This window comes from Bufo bufo, chromosome 9 (assembly GCF_905171765.1).
Source record: "Bufo bufo chromosome 9, aBufBuf1.1, whole genome shotgun sequence".
Lineage (NCBI taxonomy): Eukaryota > Metazoa > Chordata > Amphibia > Anura > Bufonidae > Bufo > Bufo bufo.
Genome location: NC_053397.1, coordinates 228,164,211 through 228,184,722, shown reverse-complemented (window position 1 = coordinate 228,184,722; position 20,512 = coordinate 228,164,211). Strand labels below are relative to the sequence as shown.

At 52.5% G+C, this 20,512-nt stretch overlaps 1 protein-coding gene across 4 annotated transcripts in view; it reads left to right on the top strand.

Annotated features, from left to right (window-relative positions):
- CCDC24 (coiled-coil domain containing 24) overlaps positions 1-20,512 on the top strand; it is a 54,664-nt gene that overhangs the window by 16,873 nt on the left and 17,279 nt on the right. For 2 of the 4 annotated variants that reach the window (XM_040407966.1, XM_040407963.1), the window contains exons 1-3: positions 6,299-6,316; positions 7,703-7,906; positions 17,378-17,553. In XM_040407966.1, coding sequence (XP_040263900.1) covers positions 7,739-7,906; positions 17,378-17,553 — 344 coding nt within the window. In that variant the 5' untranslated portion in view covers positions 6,299-6,316; positions 7,703-7,738. Of the gene's footprint in view, positions 1-6,298; positions 6,317-6,344; positions 6,396-7,702; positions 7,907-17,377; positions 17,554-20,512 lie in introns of those variants that run through there. The other 2 variants (XM_040407965.1, XM_040407964.1) reach the window with 2 other exon arrangements.

Here is a 20,512-nt window from a genome sequence, read left to right as displayed (position 1 = left end):
ACAGGAGTAGTACTGTGCAGTATATACAGGAGTAGTACTGTGCAGTGTATATACAGGAGGAGTACTGTGCGGTATATATACAGGAGAAGTACTGTGCAGTGTATATACAGGAGGAGTACTGTGCAGTATATACAGGAGTAGTACTGTGCAGTGTATATACAGGAGGAGTACTGTGCGGTATATATACAGGAGAAGTAGTACTGTGCAGTGTATATACAGGAGGAGTACTGTGCGGTATATATACAGGAGAAGTAGTACTGTGCAGTGTATATACAGGAGGAGTACTGTGCGGTATATATACAGGAGAAGTAGTACTGTGCAGTGTATGTACACTCGCCTAAAGAATTATTAGTGCCCCCATACTAATACGGTGTTGGACCCCCTTTTGCCTTCAGAACTGCCTTAATTCTCCGTGGCATTGATTCCACAAGGTGCTGATAGCATTCTTTAGAAATGTTGGCCCATATTGATAGGATAGCATCTTGCAGTTGATGGAGATTTGAGGGACGCACATCCAGGGCACGAAGCTCCCGTTCCACCACATCCCAAAGATGCTCTATTGGGTTGAGATCTGGTGACTGTGGGGCCATTTTAGTGCAGTGAACTCATTGTCATGTTCAAGAAACCAATTTGAAATGATTGGAGCTTTGTGACATGGTGCATTATCCTGCTGGAAGTAGCCATCAGAGGATGGAGACATGTTCTCATTCTGTTTACCCCAAATTCGGACTCTACCATTTGATTAATGTCTCAACAGAAATCGAGACTCATCAGACCAGGCAGCATTTTTCCAGTCTTCGACAGTCCAGTTTTGTTGAGCTCGTGCAAATTGTAGCCTCTTTTCCTATTTGTAGTGGAGATGAGTGGTACCCGGTGGGGTCTTCTGCTGTTGTAGCCCATCCGCCTCAAGGTTGTGCGTGTTGTGGCTTCACAAATGCTTTGCTGCAGACCTCGGCTGTAACGAGTGGTTATTTCAGCCAACGTTGCTCTTCTATCAGCTTGAATCAGTCGGCCCATTCTCCTCTGACCTCTAGCATCCACAAGGCATTGTCGCCCACAGGACGGCCGCATACTGGATGTTTTTCCCTTTTCACACCATTCTTTGTAAACCCTAGAAATGGTTGTGCGTGAAAATCCCAGTAACTGAGCAGATTGTGAAATACTCAGACCGGCCCGTCTGGCACCAACAACCATGCCACGCTCAGAATGGCTTAAATCACCTTTCTTTCCCATTCTGACATTCAGTTTGGAGTTCAGGAGATTGTCTTGACCAGGACCCCCCCCCCCCACCCCCCTAAATGCATCGAAGCAACTGCCATGTGATTGGTTGACTAGAGAATTGCATTAATGAGAAATAGAACAGGTGTTCCTAATAATTCTTTAGGTGAGTGTATATATATGTGTGTAGTATATACAGGAGTAGTACTGTGCAGTGTATATACAGGAGGAGTAGTACTGTGCAGTGTATATACAGGAGGAGTACTGTGCAGTGTATATACAGGAGGAGTACTGTGCAGTATATATACAGGAGGAGTACTGTGCGGTATATATACAGGAGGAGTACTGTGCAGTATATATACAGGAGGAGTACTGTGCAGTGTATATACAGGAGGAGTAGTACTGTGCAGTGTATATACAGGAGGAGTACTGTGCAGTGTATATACAGGAGGAGTACTGTGCAGTGTATATACAGGAGGAGTACTGTGCAGTATATATACAGGAGGAGTACTGTGCGGTATATATACAGGAGGAGTACTGTGCAGTATATATACAGGAGGAGTACTGTGCAGTGTATATACAGGAGGAGTAGTACTGTGCAGTGTATATACAGGAGGAGTACTGTGCAGTGTATATACAGGAGGAGTACTGTGCAGTGTATATACAGGAGGAGTACTGTGCAGTATATATACAGGAGGAGTACTGTGCGGTATATATACAGGAGGAGTACTGTGCAGTATATATACAGGAGGAGTACTGTGCGGTATATATACAGGAGGAGTACTGTGCAGTATATATACAGGAGGAGTACTGTGCAGTGTATATACAGGAGGAGTAGTACTGTGCAGTGTATATACAGGAGGAGTACTGTGCAGTGTATATACAGGAGGAGTAGTACTGTGCAGTGTATATACAGGAGGAGTAGTACTGTGCAGTGTATATACAGGAGGAGTACTGTGCAGTGTATATACAGGAGGAGTACTGTGCAGTATATATACAGGAGGAGTACTGTGCGGTATATATACAGGAGGAGTACTGTGCAGTATATATACAGGAGGAGTACTGTGCAGTGTATATACAGGAGGAGTAGTACTGTGCAGTGTATATACAGGAGGAGTAGTACTGTGCAGTGTATATACAGGAGGAGTAGTACTGTGCAGTGTATATACAGGAGGAGTAGTACTGTGCAGTATATATACAGGAGTAGTACTGTGCAGTATATATACAGGAGGAGTAGTACTGTGCAGTATATATACAAGAGAAGTTGTACTGTGCAGTATATATACAGGAGAAGTGGTACTGTGCAGTGTATATATACAGGAGAAGTGGTACTGTGCAGTGTATATATACAGGAGAAGTGGTGCTGTGCGGTGTATATATACAGGAGAAGTAGTACTGTGCAGTGTATACAGGAGAAGTGGTACTGTGCAGTGGATATATACAGGAGAAGTGGTGCTGTACAGTGTATATATACAGGAGAAGTAGTACTGTGCAGTGTATATACAGGAGGAGTAGTACTGTGCAGTGTATATATACAGGAGGAGTAGTACTGTGCAGTGTATATACAGGAGGAGTACTGTGCAGTATATACAGGAGTAGTACTGTGCAGTGTATATACAGGAGGAGTACTGTGCGGTATATATACAGGAGAAGTAGTACTGTGCAGTGTATATACAGGAGGAGTACTGTGCGGTATATATACAGGAGAAGTAGTACTGTGCAGTGTATATACAGGAGGAGTACTGTGCGGTATATATACAGGAGAAGTAGTACTGTGCAGTGTATGTACACTCGCCTAAAGAATTATTAGTGCCCCCATACTAATACGGTGTTGGACCCCCTTTTGCCTTCAGAACTGCCTTAATTCTACGTGGCATTGATCCCACAAGGTGCTGATAGCATTCTTTAGAAATGTTGGCCCATATTGATAGGATAGCATCTTGCAGTTGATGGAGATTTGAGGGATGCACATCCAGGGCACGAAGCTCCCGTTCCACCACATCCCAAAGATGCTCTATTGGGTTGAGATCTGGTGACTGTGGGGCCATTTTAGTACAGTGAACTCATTGTCATGTTCAAGAAACCAATGTGAGATGATTGGAGCTTTGTGACACGGTGCATTATCCTGCTGGAAGCAGCCATCAGAGGATGGAGACATGTTCTCATTCTGTTTACCCCAAATTCGGACTCTACCATTTGATTAATGTCTCAACAGAAATCGAGACTCATCAGACCAGGCAACATTTTTCCAGTCTTCAACAGTCCAGTTTTGGTGAGCTCGTGCAGATTGTAGCCTCTTTTCCCTATTTGTAGTGGAGATGAGTGGTACCCGGTGGGGTCTTCTGCTGTTGTAGCCCATCCACCTCAAGGTTGTGCGTGTTGTGGCTTCACAAATGCTTTGCTGCAGACCTCGGTTGTAACGAGTGGTTATTTCAGCCAACGTTGCTCTTCTATCAGCTTGAATCAGTCGGCCCATTCTCCTCTGACCTCTAGCATCCACAAGGCATTGTCGCCCACAGGACGGCCGCATACTGGATGTTTTTCCCTTTTCACACCATTCTTTGTAAACCCTAGAAATGGTTGTGCGTGAAAATCCCAGTAACTGAGCAGATTGTGAAATACTCAGACCGGCCCGTCTGGCACCAACAACCATGCCACGCTCAAAATGGCTTAAATCCCCTTTCTTTCCCATTCTGACATTCAGTTTGGAGTTCAGGAGATTGTCTTGACCAGGAGCCCCCCCCTAAATGCATCGAAGCAACTGCCATGTGATTGGTTGACTAGAGAATTGCATTAATGAGAAATAGAACAGGTGTTCCTAATAATTCTTTAGGTGAGTGTATATATATGTGTGTAGTATATACAGGAGGAGTAGTACTGTGCAGTGTATATACAGGAGGAGTACTGTGCAGTGTATATACAGGAGGAGTAGTACTGTGCAGTGTATATACAGGAGGAGTACTGTGCAGTGTATATACAGGAGGAGTACTGTGCAGTATATATACAGGAGGAGTACTGTGCGGTATATATACAGGAGGAGTACTGTGCAGTATATATACAGGAGGAGTACTGTGCAGTGTATATACAGGAGGAGTAGTACTGTGCAGTGTATATACAGGAGGAGTACTGTGCAGTGTATATACAGGAGGAGTACTGTGCAGTGTATATACAGGAGGAGTACTGTGCAGTATATATACAGGAGGAGTACTGTGCGGTATATATACAGGAGGAGTACTGTGCAGTATATATACAGGAGGAGTACTGTGCAGTGTATATACAGGAGGAGTAGTACTGTGCAGTGTATATACAGGAGGAGTACTGTGCAGTGTATATACAGGAGGAGTACTGTGCAGTGTATATACAGGAGGAGTACTGTGCAGTATATATACAGGAGGAGTACTGTGCGGTATATATACAGGAGGAGTACTGTGCAGTATATATACAGGAGGAGTACTGTGCGGTATATATACAGGAGGAGTACTGTGCAGTATATATACAGGAGGAGTACTGTGCAGTGTATATACAGGAGGAGTAGTACTGTGCAGTGTATATACAGGAGGAGTACTGTGCAGTGTATATACAGGAGGAGTAGTACTGTGCAGTGTATATACAGGAGGAGTAGTACTGTGCAGTGTATATACAGGAGGAGTACTGTGCAGTGTATATACAGGAGGAGTACTGTGCAGTATATATACAGGAGGAGTACTGTGCGGTATATATACAGGAGGAGTACTGTGCAGTATATATACAGGAGGAGTACTGTGCAGTGTATATACAGGAGGAGTAGTACTGTGCAGTGTATATACAGGAGGAGTAGTACTGTGCAGTGTATATACAGGAGGAGTAGTACTGTGCAGTGTATATACAGGAGGAGTAGTACTGTGCAGTATATATACAGGAGTAGTACTGTGCAGTATATATACAGGAGGAGTAGTACTGTGCAGTATATATACAAGAGAAGTTGTACTGTGCAGTATATATACAGGAGAAGTGGTACTGTGCAGTGTATATATACAGGAGAAGTGGTACTGTGCAGTGTATATATACAGGAGAAGTGGTGCTGTGCGGTGTATATATACAGGAGAAGTAGTACTGTGCAGTGTATACAGGAGAAGTGGTACTGTGCAGTGGATATATACAGGAGAAGTGGTGCTGTACAGTGTATATATACAGGAGAAGTAGTACTGTGCAGTGTATATACAGGAGGAGTAGTACTGTGCAGTGTATATATACAGGAGGAGTAGTACTGTGCAGTGTATATACAGGAGGAGTACTGTGCAGTGTATATACAGGAGGAGTAGTACTGTGCAGTGTATATACAGGAGGAGTACTGTGCAGTGTATATACAGGAAGAGTAGTACTGTGCAGTGTATATACAGGAGGATTACTGTGCGGTATATATACAGGAGGAGTACTGTGCGGTATATATACAGGAGGAGTACTGTGCAGTATATATACAGGAGTAGTACTGTGCGGTATATATACAGGAGGAGTACTGTGCAGTATATATACAGGAGGAGTACTGTGCAGTGTATATACAGGAGGAGTAGTACTGTGCAGTGTATATACAGGAGGAGTAGTACTGTGCAGTGTATATACAGGAGTAGTACTGTGCAGTGTATATACAGGAGGAGTACTGTGCGGTATATATACAGGAGGAGTACTGTGCGGTATATATACAGGAGTTGTACTGTGCAGTATATATACAGGAGTAGTACTGTGCAGTGTATATACAGGAGTTGTACTGTGCAGTATATATACAGGAGTAGTACTGTGCAGTATATATACAGGAGTAGTACTGTGCGGTGTATATATACAGGAGTAGTACTGTGCAGTATATATACAGGAGTAGTACTGTGCAGTGTATATACAGGAGTTGTACTGTGCAGTATATATACAGGAGTAGTACTGTGCAGTATATATACAGGAGTAGTACTGTGCGGTGGTTTCTCATCGCTATTTTCCTCATTGCCGTTTTAAGGCTCTTTTATTGTTGCCGCTTTAAGGGGCGTGGTTAGATCCCAGTCTAGGGGCGGGTCTCAGTCTCCATAGCCACAGGTTTGTTTGCTTGGATACCAGACCCGGAAGTAGCAGAAAGGTGAGCGCCCCGTGATACTGCTGGGTGTCAGGGCCCCTGGAGCAGGTGATACTGCTGGGTGTCGGGGCCCCTGGAGCAGGTGATACTGCTGGGTGTCAGGGCCCCGGGAGCAGGTGATACTGCTGGGTGTCGGGGCCCCTGGAGCAGGTGATACTGCTGGGTGTCGGGGCCCCGGGAGCAGGTGATACTGCTGGGTGTCGGGGCCCCTGGAGCAGGTGATACTGCTGGGTGTCAGGGCCCCTGGAGCAGGTGATACTGCTGGGTGTCAGGGCCCCTGGAGCAGGTGATACTGCTGGGTGTCAGGGCCCCTGGAGCAGGTGATACTGCTGGGTGTCAGGGCCCCTGGAGCAGGTGATACTGCTGGGTGTCAGGGCCCCTGGAGCAGGTGATACTGCTGGGTGTCAGGGCCCCTGGAGCAGGTGATACTGCTGGGTGTCAGGGCCCCTGGAGCAGGTGATACTGCTGGGTGTCAGGGCCCCGGATGTGGGTGATGGGTGTCAGAGGGTTCTGAGCTCCAGGTTTAGATGCAGACTCCGCCCCTCCTGTAACTTTTTGATACTTTGTTTTTGTAAATATTACATTGCTTCAATAAGTTGTAACAGTTAAGTCTCGTCTTAGGCCGAGTTCACATCAGCGTTCAGCCTTTCCGTTATAGGAGCAGGAGAACGGAAAGGACGGATTCGGCACATAACTGAGCCGAACGGAGCCTACGGACCCCATAGACCCCCATAGACTATAATGGGGTCCGTTAGGTTTCCGCTCAGAAGATGATTTTGGAGCGGAGACAAAAGTCCTGCATGCACAACTTTTGTCTCCGCTCCAAAATCATCTTCTGAGCGGAAACCTAACGGACCCCATTATAGTCTATGGGGGTCTATGGGGTCCGTAGGCTCCGTTCGGCTCAGTTATGTGCCGAATCCGTCCTTTCCGTTCTCCGGCTCCTATAACGGAAAGGCTGAACGCTGATGTGAACTAGGCCTTAAAGGGCCCTTCCTAGTGCGTGCACTTGCTGTGGGTTCTCTGGGTCCCCGTGTGTGAGATCTGCCTCCGTTCACATGCAGTGCGGCCGCAGTAGAGGAATGGCGCACACGTGAACCATGATCTAGTTCTGTCATGTGTATGAGCCGTGAAGAGCGCCCCGGGTAACATGACTCGTGGCACTTGTATGCCCCAGCGGCCGCTATGTTTGTACTGGTTTGGCGATAGGCGAGCCTCACAATGTTTTTTTTTTTTTTTCAGCGCTCAGATGTCGGTTTAAGATCTGCGCACTCTGGTTACATCTTATACTCCACTCACACCGAAAGCTGCAGGTTTCCTGTGACGGCAGTTGTGATAGTGGGCATCATTTATGCCGTGTGCTGAGTTATCTGCTGCTGTATTCTGCAGAGCGTTACACCTCAAACCTGATGTCGGGGGCCCATCATGCTGCAGCCCACCAGCGATCAGGACAGCGGTTATGGTGAATTTCTTGAGTCGCCCTCATCCCTGTGGAGCCTGGTGGAGGAGCAGGTGCCCCGGAGCGAGAGGGCCGAGATCAAGAGGATTCTGGGAGACGCCGCTGTAGACCTCAGCCTGGACCTACATGCAGAGGTAAGTGTGCGCAGAGGGCGGTATAAGGCTCTGCTTGTAGAGCTTCCTCGTACCGCGCTCACTGCTTTGCAACCTCCCTGTACCGTGCTCACTGCTTTGCACCCCCCCCTGTACCGCGCTCACTGCTTTGCACCCCCCTCTGTACCGCGCTCACTGCTTTGCACCCCCCTCTGTACCGCGCTCACTGCTTTGCACCCCCCCCGTACCGCGCTCACTGCTTTGCACCCCCCCCGTACCGCGCTCACTGCTTTGCACCCCCCTCTGTACCGCGCTCACTACTTTGCACCCCCCTCTGTACCGCACTCACTGCTTTGCACCCCCCTCTGTACCGCGCTCACTGCTTTGCTCCCCCCTCTGTACCGCGCTCACTGCTTTGCACCCCCCTCTGTACCGCGCTCACTGCTTTGCACCCCCCCCTGTACCGCGCTCACTGCTTTGCACCCCCCCCTCTGTACCGCGCTCACTGCTTTGCACCCCCCCCCTGTACCGCGCTCACTGCTTTGCACCCCCCCCCTGTACCGCGCTCACTGCTTTGCACCCCCCTCTGTACCGCGCTCACTGCTTTGCACCCCCCTCTGTACCGCGCTCACTGCTTTGCACCCCCCCCTGTACCGCGCTCACTGCTTTGCACCCCCCCCCTGTACCGCGCTCACTGCTTTGCACCCCCCCCTGTACCGCGCTCACTGCTTTGCACCCCCCCCCTGTACCGCGCTCACTGCTTTGCACCCCCCCCCGTACCGCGCTCACTGCTTTGCACCCCCCCCTGTACCGCGCTCACTGCTTTGCACCCCCCCCTGTACCGCGCTCACTGCTTTGCACCCCCCCCCGTACCGCGCTCACTGCTTTGCACCCCCCCCCGTACCGCGCTCACTGCTTTGCACCCCCCCCCGTACCGCGCTCACTGCTTTGCACCCCCCCCGTACCGCGCTCACTGCTTTGCACCCCCCCCGTACCGCGCTCACTGCTTTGCACCCCCCCCGTACCGCGCTCACTGCTTTGCACCCCCCTCCGTACCGCGCTCACTGCTTTGCACCCCCCCCCGTACCGCGCTCACTGCTTTGCCCCCCCCCCCGTACCGCGCTCACTGCTTTGCACCCCCCCCCCGTACCGCGCTCACTGCTTTGCACCCCCCCCGTACCGCGCTCACTGCTTTGCACCCCCCCCGTACCGCGCTCACTGCTTTGCACCCCCCCCTGTACCGCGCTCACTGCTTTGCACCCCCCCCTGTACCGCGCTCACTGTTTTGCACCCCCCCCTGTACCGCGCTCACTGTTTTGCACCCCCCCCTGTACCGCGCTCACTGCTTTGCACCCCCCCCTGTACCGCGCTCACTGCTTTGCACCCCCCCCTGTACCGCGCTCACTGCTTTGCACCCCCCCCTGTACCGCGCTCACTGCTTTGCACCCCCCCCTGTACCGCGCTCACTGCTTTGCCCCCCCCCCTGTACCGCGCTCACTGCTTTGCACCCCCCCCTGTACCGCGCTCACTGCTTTGCACCCCCCCTCCCTGTACCGCGCTCACTGCAAGAGGTTCACGCCGATCACATAAATTGTGCTGCAGGGGGCAGCGCTATTCCTCTGTGCTGCTGTGGGAGATTTGCTGCAAGTTCTGTAAATTGAAATCTTGAGATCTGTAATTGGGTTGTAAGACAGAGCGGCGGGATGTGACGGCACTGAGATGGCGGCTGTAGTGCCGCCCTTCTCTCCTGTGCTCCCAGTTCATCTCTTTGGGATGGTTTCTCCAGGGTCTCCCTCATTTCACTGTTGTAGTTGGGGGTTGTCAGCCCTGATGCCCTCATGTATGTCTGGGCAGGAGTGACCGCTGACAGCCGCCACCGGTCATCACAGAGGAAGACGAGGGATCTGCTGACGGGTTCCAGTGTCTGCCCCCCCACCCCCCAGAATGAATATTTGGCAGAGCCCGCCGTCTATGGGCAGCTCCCTCCACCTGTATCATTAGCCACCCGCATCCTCCACCACCGCCCCGTCTGTCTGCAGAAGCTAGGATCTGCCTTGTCACAGTCACTGAAGGGTTAAGACGTGTAAATTTGCAGTGGCCAGGATTTTCTGGAAGAATTCACATCTATTTTCTTGGAAGAATGTTTTGAGATTTCCTAGAATTGGCCTGAAACCTGATCCCAGCACAAAGAAGGACACTGTGGTCTGCTCCTACTGCGGAGTCTGCTCCTGTACAGTGTGTACTGGTATATGGGGCCTGCTCCTGTACAGTGTGTACTGGTATATGGGGCCTGCTCCTGTACAGTGTACCGGTATATGGGGCCTGCTCCTGTACAGTGTGTACTGGTATATAGGGCCTGCTCCTGTACAGTGTGTACTGGTATATGGGGCCTGCTCCTGTACAGTGTGTACTGGTATATGGGGCCTGCTCCTGTACAGTGTGTACTGGTATATGGGGCCTGCTCCTGTACAGTGTGTACTGGTATATGGGGCCTGCTCCTGTACAGTGTGTACTGGTATATGGGGCCTGCTCCTGTACAGTGTGTACTGGTATATGGGGCCTGCTCCTGTACAGTGTGTACCGGTATATGGGGCCTGCTCCTGTACAGTGTGTACCGGTATATGGGGCCTGCTCCTGTACAGTGTGTACTGGTATATGGGGCCTGCTCCTGTACAGTGTGTACTGGTATATGGGGCCTGCTCCTGTACAGTGTGTACTGGTATATGGGGCCTGCTCCTGTACAGTGTGTACTGGTATATGGGGCCTGCTCCTGTACAGTGTACCGGTATATGGGGCCTGCTCCTGTACAGTGTGTACTGGTATATAGGGCCTGCTCCTGTACAGTGTGTACCGGTATATGGGGCCTGCTCCTGTACAGTGTGTACCGGTATATGGGGCCTGCTCCTGTACAGTGTGTACTGGTATATGGGGCCTGCTCCTGTACAGTGTGTACTGGTATATGGGGCCTGCTCCTGTACAGTGTGTACCGGTATATGGGGCCTGCTCCTGTACAGTGTGTACTGGTATATAGGGCCTGCTCCTGTACAGTGTGTACTGGTATATGGGGCCTGCTCCTGTACAGTGTGTACTGGTATATGGGGCCTGCTCCTGTACAGTGTGTACCGGTATATAGGGCCTGCTCCTGTACAGTGTGTACTGGTATATGGGGCCTGCTCCTGTACAGTGTGTACTGGTATATGGGGCCTGCTCCTGTACAGTGTGTACTGGTATATGGGGCCTGCTCCTGTACAGTGTGTACCGGTATATGGGGCCTGCTCCTGTACAGTGTGTACCGGTATATGGGGCCTGCTCCTGTACAGTGTGTACTGGTATATGGGGCCTGCTCCTGTACAGTGTGTACCGGTATATGGGGCCTGCTCCTGTACAGTGTGTACCGGTATATGGGGCCTGCTCCTGTACAGTGTGTACTGGTATATAGGGCCTGCTCCTGTACAGTGTGTACCGGTATATGGGGCCTGCTCCTGTACAGTGTGTACCGGTATATGGGGCCTGCTCCTGTACAGTGTGTACCGGTATATGGGGCCTGCTCCTGTACAGTGTGTACCGGTATATGGGGCCTGCTCCTGTACAGTGTGTACTGGTATATAGGGCCTGCTCCTCTACAGTGTGTACTGGTATATGGGGCCTGCTCCTCTACAGTGTGTACTGGTATATGGGGGCCTGCTCCTGTACAGTGTGTACTGGTATATGGGGGCCTGCTCCTGTACAGTGTGTACCGGTATATGGGGCCTGCTCCTGTACAGTGTGTACCGGTATATGGGGCCTGCTCCTGTACAGTGTGTACTGGTATATGGGGCCTGCTCCTCTACAGTGTGTACCGGTATATGGGGCCTGCTCCTGTACAGTGTGTACCGGTATATGGGGCCTGCTCCTGTACAGTGTGTACTGGTATATGGGGCCTGCTCCTCTACAGTGTGTACTGGTATATGGGGCCTGCTCCTGTACAGTGTGTACCGGTATATGGGGCCTGCTCCTGTACAGTGTGTACTGGTATATGGGGCCTGCTCCTGTACAGTGTGTACTGGTATATGGGGCCTGCTCCTGTACAGTGTGTACTGGTATATGGGGGCCTGCTCCTGTACAGTGTGTACTGGTATATGGGGGCCTGCTCCTGTACAGTGTGTACCGGTATATGGGGCCTGCTCCTGTACAGTGTGTACCGGTATATGGGGCCTGCTCCTGTACAGTGTGTACTGGTATATGGGGCCTGCTCCTGTACAGTGTGTACTGGTATATGGGGCCTGCTCCTCTACAGTGTGTACCGGTATATGGGGCCTGCTCCTGTACAGTGTGTACTGGTATATAGGGCCTGCTCCTGTACAGTGTGTACCGGTATATAGGGCCTGCTCCTGTACAGTGTGTACCGGTATATAGGGCCTGCTCCTGTACAGTGTGTACCGGTATATAGGGCCTGCTCCTGTACAGTGTACCGGTATATAGGGCCTGCTCCTGTACAGTGTGTACCGGTATATAGGGCCTGCTCCTGTACAGTGTACTGGTATATGGGGCCTGCTCCTGTACAGTGTGTACCGGTATATAGGGCCTGCTCCTGTACAGTGTACCGGTATATGGGGCCTGCTCCTGTACAGTGTACCGGTATATGGGGCCTGCTCCTCTACAGTGTGTACCGGTATATGGGGCCTGCTCCTGTACAGTGTGTACTGGTATATGGGGCCTGCTCCTCTACAGTGTGTACTGGTATATGGGGCCTGCTCCTGTACAGTGTGTACTGGTATATGGGGCCTGCTCCTGTACAGTGTGTACCGGTATATGGGGCCTGCTCCTGTACAGTGTGTACTGGTATATAGGGCCTGCTCCTGTACAGTGTGTACCGGTATATAGGGCCTGCTCCTGTACAGTGTGTACCGGTATATAGGGCCTGCTCCTGTACAGTGTGTACCGGTATATAGGGCCTGCTCCTGTACAGTGTGTACCGGTATATAGGGCCTGCTCCTGTACAGTGTACCGGTATATAGGGCCTGCTCCTGTACAGTGTGTACCGGTATATAGGGCCTGCTCCTGTACAGTGTACTGGTATATGGGGCCTGCTCCTGTACAGTGTGTACCGGTATATAGGGCCTGCTCCTGTACAGTGTACCGGTATATGGGGCCTGCTCCTGTACAGTGTGTACTGGTATATGGGGCCTGCTCCTGTACAGTGTGTACTGGTATATGGGGCCTGCTCCTGTACAGTGTGTACCGGTATATAGGGCCTGCTCCTGTACAGTGTGTACCGGTATATAGGGCCTGCTCCTGTACAGTGTGTACCGGTATATAGGGCCTGCTCCTGTACAGTGTACCGGTATATGGGGCCTGCTCCTGTACAGTGTGTACCGGTATATAGGGCCTGCTCCTGTACAGTGTGTACTGGTATATGGGGCCTGCTCCTGTACTGGTATATGGGGCCTGCTCCTCTACAGTGTGTACTGGTATATGGGGGCCTGCTCCTGTACAGTGTGTACTGGTATATGGGGCCTGCTCCTGTACAGTGTGTACTGGTATATAGGGCCTGCTCCTCTACAGTGTGTACTGGTATATGGGGCCTGCTCCTGTACAGTGTGTACTGGTATATGGGGCCTGCTCCTGTACAGTGTGTACTGGTATATGGGGCCTGCTCCTGTACAGTGTGTACTGGTATATGGGGCCTGCTCCTGTACAGTGTGTACCGGTATATGGGGCCTGCTCCTGTACAGTGTGTACTGGTATATGGGGCCTGCTCCTGTACAGTGTGTACCGGTATATAGGGCTTGCTCCTGTACAGTGTGTACTGGTATATGGGGCCTGCTCCTGTACAGTGTGTACTGGTATATGGGGCCTGCTCCTGTACAGTGTGTACCGGTATATGGGGCCTGCTCCTGTACAGTGTGTACTGGTATATGGGGCCTGCTCCTGTACAGTGTGTACCGGTATATGGGGCCTGCTCCTGTACTGGTATATGGGGCCTGCTCCTCTACAGTGTGTACTGGTATATGGGGCCTGCTCCTGTACAGTGTGTACTGGTATATGGGGCCTGCTCCTGTACAGTGTGTACTGGTATATGGGGCCTGCTCCTGTACAGTGTGTACTGGTATATGGGGCCTGCTCCTGTACAGTGTGTACTGGTATATGGGGCCTGCTCCTGTACAGTGTGTACTGGTATATGGGGCCTGCTCCTGTACAGTGTGTACTGGTATATGGGGCCTGCTCCTGTACAGTGTGTACTGGTATATGGGGCCTGCTCCTGTACAGTGTGTACTGGTATATGGGGCCTGCTCCTGTACAGTGTGTACTGGTATATGGGGCCTGCTCCTGTACAGTGTGTACTGGTATATGGGGCCTGCTCCTGTACAGTGTGTACCGGTATATGGGGCCTGCTCCTCTACAGTGTGTACCGGTATATGGGGCCTGCTCCTGTACAGTGTGTACCGGTATATGGGGCCTGCTCCTGTACAGTGTGTACTGGTATATGGGGCCTGCTCCTGTACAGTGTGTACTGGTATATGGGGCCTGCTCCTGTACAGTGTGTACTGGTATATGGGGCCTGCTCCTCTACAGTGTGTACTGGTATATGGGGCCTGCTCCTCTACAGTGTGTACTGGTATATGGGGCTTGCTCCTGTACAGTGTGTACCGGTATATGGGGGCCTGCTCCTGTACAGTGTGTACCGGTATATGGGGCCTGCTCCTCTACAGTGTGTACTGGTATATGGGGGCCTGCTCCTCTACAGTGTGTACTGGTATATGGGGGCCTGCTCCTGTACAGTGTGTACCGGTATATGGGGCCTGCTCCTGTACAGTGTGTACCGGTATATGGGGCCTGCTCCTGTACAGTGTGTACTGGTATATAGGGCCTGCTCCTGTACAGTGTGTACCGGTATATAGGGCCTGCTCCTGTACAGTGTGTACCGGTATATAGGGCCTGCTCCTGTACAGTGTACCGGTATATGGGGCCTGCTCCTGTACAGTGTGTACCGGTATATGGGGCCTGCTCCTGTACAGTGTGTACCGGTATATAGGGCCTGCTCCTGTACAGTGTGTACTGGTATATGGGGCCTGCTCCTGTACTGGTATATGGGGCCTGCTCCTCTACAGTGTGTACTGGTATATGGGGCCTGCTCCTGTACAGTGTGTACTGGTATATGGGGCCTGCTCCTGTACAGTGTGTACCGGTATATGGGGCCTGCTCCTGTACAGTGTGTACTGGTATATGGGGCCTGCTCCTGTACAGTGTGTACTGGTATATGGGGCCTGCTCCTGTACAGTGTGTACCGGTATATGGGGCCTGCTCCTGTACAGTGTGTACTGGTATATGGGGCCTGCTCCTCTACAGTGTGTACTGGTATATGGGGCCTGCTCCTCTACAGTGTGTACTGGTATATGGGGCCTGCTCCTGTACAGTGTGTACTGGTATATGGGGCCTGCTCCTGTACAGTGTGTACTGGTATATGGGGCCTGCTCCTGTACAGTGTGTACCGGTATATGGGGCCTGCTCCTGTACAGTGTGTACCGGTATATGGGGCCTGCTCCTGTACAGTGTGTACTGGTATATGGGGCCTGCTCCTGTACAGTGTGTACCGGTATATGGGGCCTGCTCCTGTACAGTGTGTACCGGTATATGGGGCCTGCTCCTGTACAGTGTGTACTGGTATATGGGGCCTGCTCCTCTACAGTGTGTACCGGTATATGGGGCCTGCTCCTGTACAGTGTGTACCGGTATATGGGGCCTGCTCCTGTACAGTGTGTACCGGTATATGGGGCCTGCTCCTGTACAGTGTGTACCGGTATATGGGGCCTGCTCCTGTACAGTGTGTACCGGTATATGGGGCCTGCTCCTGTACAGTGTGTACCGGTATATGGGGTCTGCTCCTGTACAGTGTGTACTGGTATATGGGGCCTGCTCCTGTACAGTGTGTACCGGTATATGGGGCCTGCTCCTGTACAGTGTGTACTGGTATATGGGGCCTGCTCCTGTACAGTGTGTACCGGTATATGGGGCCTGCTCCTGTACAGTGTGTACCGGTATATGGGGCCTGCTCCTGTACAGTGTGTACTGGTATATGGGGCCTGCTCCTCTACAGTGTGTACTGGTATATGGGGCCTGCTCCTGTACAGTGTGTACCGGTATATGGGGCCTGCTCCTGTACAGTGTGTACCGGTATATGGGGCCTGCTCCTGTACAGTGTGTACTGGTATATGGGGCCTGCTCCTGTACAGTGTGTACCGGTATATGGGGCCTGCTCCTGTACAGTGTGTACCGGTATATGGGGCCTGCTCCTGTACAGTGTGTACCGGTATATGGGGCCTGCTCCTGTACAGTGTGTACCGGTATATGGGGCCTGCTCCTGTACAGTGTGTACCGGTATATGGGGCCTGCTCCTGTACAGTGTGTACTGGTATATGGGGCCTGCTCCTGTACAGTGTGTACCGGTATATGGGGTCTGCTCCTGTACAGTGTGTACCGGTATATGGGGCCTGCTCCTGTACAGTGTGTACCGGTATATGGGGTCTGCTCCTGTACAGTGTGTACCGGTATATGGGGCCTGCTCCTGTACAGTGTGTACTGGTATATGGGGCCTGCTCCTGTACAGTGTGTACTGGTATATGGGGCCTGCTCCTGTACAGTGTGTACCGGTATATGGGGCCTGCTCCTGTACAGTGTGTACCGGTATATGGGGGCCTGCTCCTGTACAGTGTGTACCGGTATATGGGGCCTGCTCCTGTACAGTGTGTACCGGTATATGGGGCCTGCTCCTCTACAGTGTGTACCGGTATATGGGGCCTGCTCCTGTACAGTGTGTACCGGTATATAGGGTCTTACTGGTGTGGGACAGAATGTAGCAACCAAGACACAGCAGCATCCAGAAGGATTTAGAGCCCCCCATAGACCCTTAGATTATATCCTGGGTCCTCAGGAGCCTCATGTGGCCCCTGGGTCTGCAGTCTTTCCTTTTGTGTTTGTTTTGTATACTAGGTGGTCTTTGGTACCTAAAGTATATCCTGTCTGGTCGTGTGGTATCCTGGTTGGCCTTTGGTGCTCATGTGGCCCCCGGCCCTGCAGTATGTCCACTGTGGTATCTGGTGCTCATGGGGCCCTGCAGTATGTCCTCTGTGGTATCTGGCGCTCATGTGGCCCCCGGCCCTGCAGTTTGCCCTCTGTGGTATCTGGTGCTCATGTGGCCCCGGGCCCCGCAGTATGTCCTCTGTGGTATCTGGCACTCATGTGGCCCCCGGCCCTGCAGTATGTCCACTGTGGTATCTGGTGCTCATGGGGCCCCACAGTATGTCCTCTGTGGTATCTGGCGCTTATGTGGCCCCGGGCCCTGCAGTATGTCCTCTGTGGTATCTGGCGCTCATGTGGCCCCGGGCCCCGCAGTATGTCCTCTGTGGTATCTGGCGCTCATGTGGCCCCGGGCCCTGCAGTATGTCCTCTGTGGTATCTGGCGCTCATGTGGCCCCGGGCCCCGCAATATGTCCTCTTGGTATCTGGCGCTCATGTCTCCAACTCTGTCTGTAGGTCGAGGTTCTCCTGGAGCTGTGGAGAGACGCCCGATCCTCCTGTCCATCCGCCGTCCAGAGCTCCCCCTCCAGCGGCTCCATCCTGGCCGACCCCCCGCTGATAAAGGACATGGTGACCCAGGAGATCCGAATGCTGCTCCTCAGTGTGAGGACGAAGGCTCGGCACCAGGGACTGTGAGTATCTGGGTCCAGCCTTACCCCTCCCCCATAGCAAATAGCGCTCCGGGGCGTAGCGATGGTTGTACCTCTACCACAAGACCCTAGTGTGATAACTGGCCATGGCAGGGTTACCACTCTGTCCCCCCCCCCCTTTCCATATGACATTGGGGGGGGGACCCCGGAACTGGACCCCCACCTGTCCGGGGAATGGGTCACACAGAGAGCTGTGGATGGCGGTGGGACGAGCACAATCTCACGCCCTCATATACATCTATGGCGCGTGCTGGGTCTGAGCGCGTGCAGCCGGTGAGGTTTTGGGGGTCAGTAGGAATGTTGTGGCGTCATCTCCACACATTTACTGCAGATCCGTCTCCAGAACAACTGGTCCGCTCACGAAAAAATGCGGCGTAAATGTGGACTCCTCGCTGTGTCCGCCGCCTGTAAGCTCCACCCACTTCCAATACAATAGTTTGCTAACTGGTTATTTCTTAGCAACCATGCCTCGGCATGAGGCATGCATCCTGGGGATAATGCAGGGTTAGAGCACCTCTGTCTTACTGCCCGCCCTCGTCACGCCGCCTCGCTCCTCCGAGACACCACAACAGTAACAATAGCAGGAATGTCTTCAGGGAACTTCTAGGTTTGTGGATCCATTTCATGAGTGTTTTTAGTGGCTGGGAAAGTCGCTGTCACCCCCACAGGGTGATGGATCCTCGTCTTATAAGACATTCCCGGACAATGGGCGTCACCAGCGGCAGCACCAGGGCCACGCTGCTTCCCCCAGCTTCTGTGTGGAAGCAAAAGCCGTAAATCAATAAACTGAGCCCATTGTGTCTGTGATTGATCCAACGAAGACAATAGGACTCCTGCCAACCCCCAGAGATGTGTAGAGAGGACCCCCCTGGAGATGTGCCCCACAGAGATGTGTAGAGAAGAGGAGCAACCTGGAGATGTGCCCCCTAGAGATGTGTAGAGAGAAGCAACCTGGAGATGTGCCCCCTAGAGATGTGTAGAGAGAAGCAACCTGGAGATGTGCCCCCTAGAGATGTGTAGAGAGGAGCCACCTGGAGATGTGCCCCCTAGAGATGTGTAGAGAGGAGCCACCTGGAGATGTGCCCCCTAGAGATGCTTCGAGAGGACCCCCCTGGAGATGTGCCCCCTAGAGATGTGTAGAGAGGAGCAACCTGGAGATGTGCCCCACAGAGATGTGTAGAGAGGACCCCCCTGGAGATGTGCCCCACAGAGATGTGTAGAGAGGAGCAACCTGGAGATGTGCCCCCTAGAGATGTGTAGAGAGAAGCAACCTGGAGATGTGCCCCCTAGAGATGTGTAGAGAGAAGCAACCTGGAGATGTGCCCCCTAGAGATGTGTAGAGAGAAGCCACCTGGAGATGTGCCCCCTAGAGATGTTTCGAGAGGACCCCCCTGGAGATGTGCCCCCTAGAGATGTGTAGAGAGGAGCAACCTGGAGATGTGCCCCACAGAGATGTGTAGAGAGGACCCCCCTGGAGATGTGCCCCACAGAGATGTGTAGAGAGGACCCCCCTGGAGATGTGCCCCACAGAGATGTGTAGAGAGGAGCAACCTGGAGATGTGCCCCCTAGAGATGTGTAGAGAGAAGCAACCTGGAGATGTGCCCCCTAGAGATGTGTAGAGAGAAGCAACCTGGAGATGTGCCCCCTAGAGATGTGTAGAGAGAAGCAACCTGGAGATGTGCCCCCTAGAGATGTGTAGAGAGAAGCAACCTGGAGATGTGCCCCCTAGAGATGTGTAGAGAGGACCCCCCTGGAGATGTGCCCCCTAGAGATGTGTAGAGAGAAGCAACCTGGAGATGTGCCCCACAGAGATGTGTAGAGAGGACCCCCCTGGAGATGTGCCCCACAGAGATGTGTAGAGAGGAGCAACCTGGAGATGTGCCCCCCCCAGAGATGTGTAGAGAGGACCCCCCTGGAGATGTGCCCCACAGAGATGTGTAGAGAGGAGCAACCTGGAGATGTGACCCCCAGAGATGTGTAGAGAGGAGCAACCTGGAGATGTGCCCCCTAGAGATGTGTAGAGAGGACCCCCCTGGAGATGTGCCCCCCCCCAGAGATGTGTAGAGAGGACCCCCCTGGAGATGTGCCCCCCCCCAGAGATGTGTAGAGAGGACCCCCCTGGAGATGTGCCCCCCCCCAGAGATGTGTAGAGAGGACCCCCCTGGAGATGTTCCCCACAGAGATGTGTAGAGAGGAGCAACCTGGAGATGTGACCCCCAGAGATGTGTAGAGAGGTGCAACCTGGAGATGTGCCCCCTAGAGATGTGTAGAGAGGACCCCCCTGGAGATGTGCCCCCCCCCAGAGATGTGTAGAGAGGACCCCCCTGGAGATGTCCCCCCCCCCCCCCCAGAGATGTGTAGAGAGGACCCCCCCTGGAGATGTGCCCCCCCCAGAGATGTGTAGAGAGGACCCCCTGGAGATGTGTGACCCCCAGAGATGTGTAGAGAGGAGCAACCTGGAGATGTGTGACCCCCAGAGATGTGTAGAGAGGAGCAACCTGGAGATGTGTGACCCCCAGAGATGTGTAGAGAGGAGCAACCTGGAGATGTGTGACCCCCAGAGATGTGTAGAGAGGAGCAACCTGGAGATGTGTGACCCCCAGAGATGTGTAGAGAGGAGCAACCTGGAGATGTGTGACCCCCAGAGATGTGTAGAGAGGAGCAACCTGGAGATGTGTGACCCCCAGAGATGTGTAGAGAGGAGCAACCTGGAGATGTGTGACCCCCAGAGATGTGTAGAGAGGAGCAACCTGGAGATGTGTGACCCCCAGAGATGTGTAGAGAGGAGCAACCTGGAGATGTGTGACCCCCAGAGATGTGTAGAGAGGAGCAACCTGGAGATGTGTGACCCCCAGAGATGTGTAGAGAGGAGCAACCTGGAGATGTGTGACCCCCAGAGATGTGTAGAGAGGAGCAACCTGGAGATGTGTGACCCCCAGA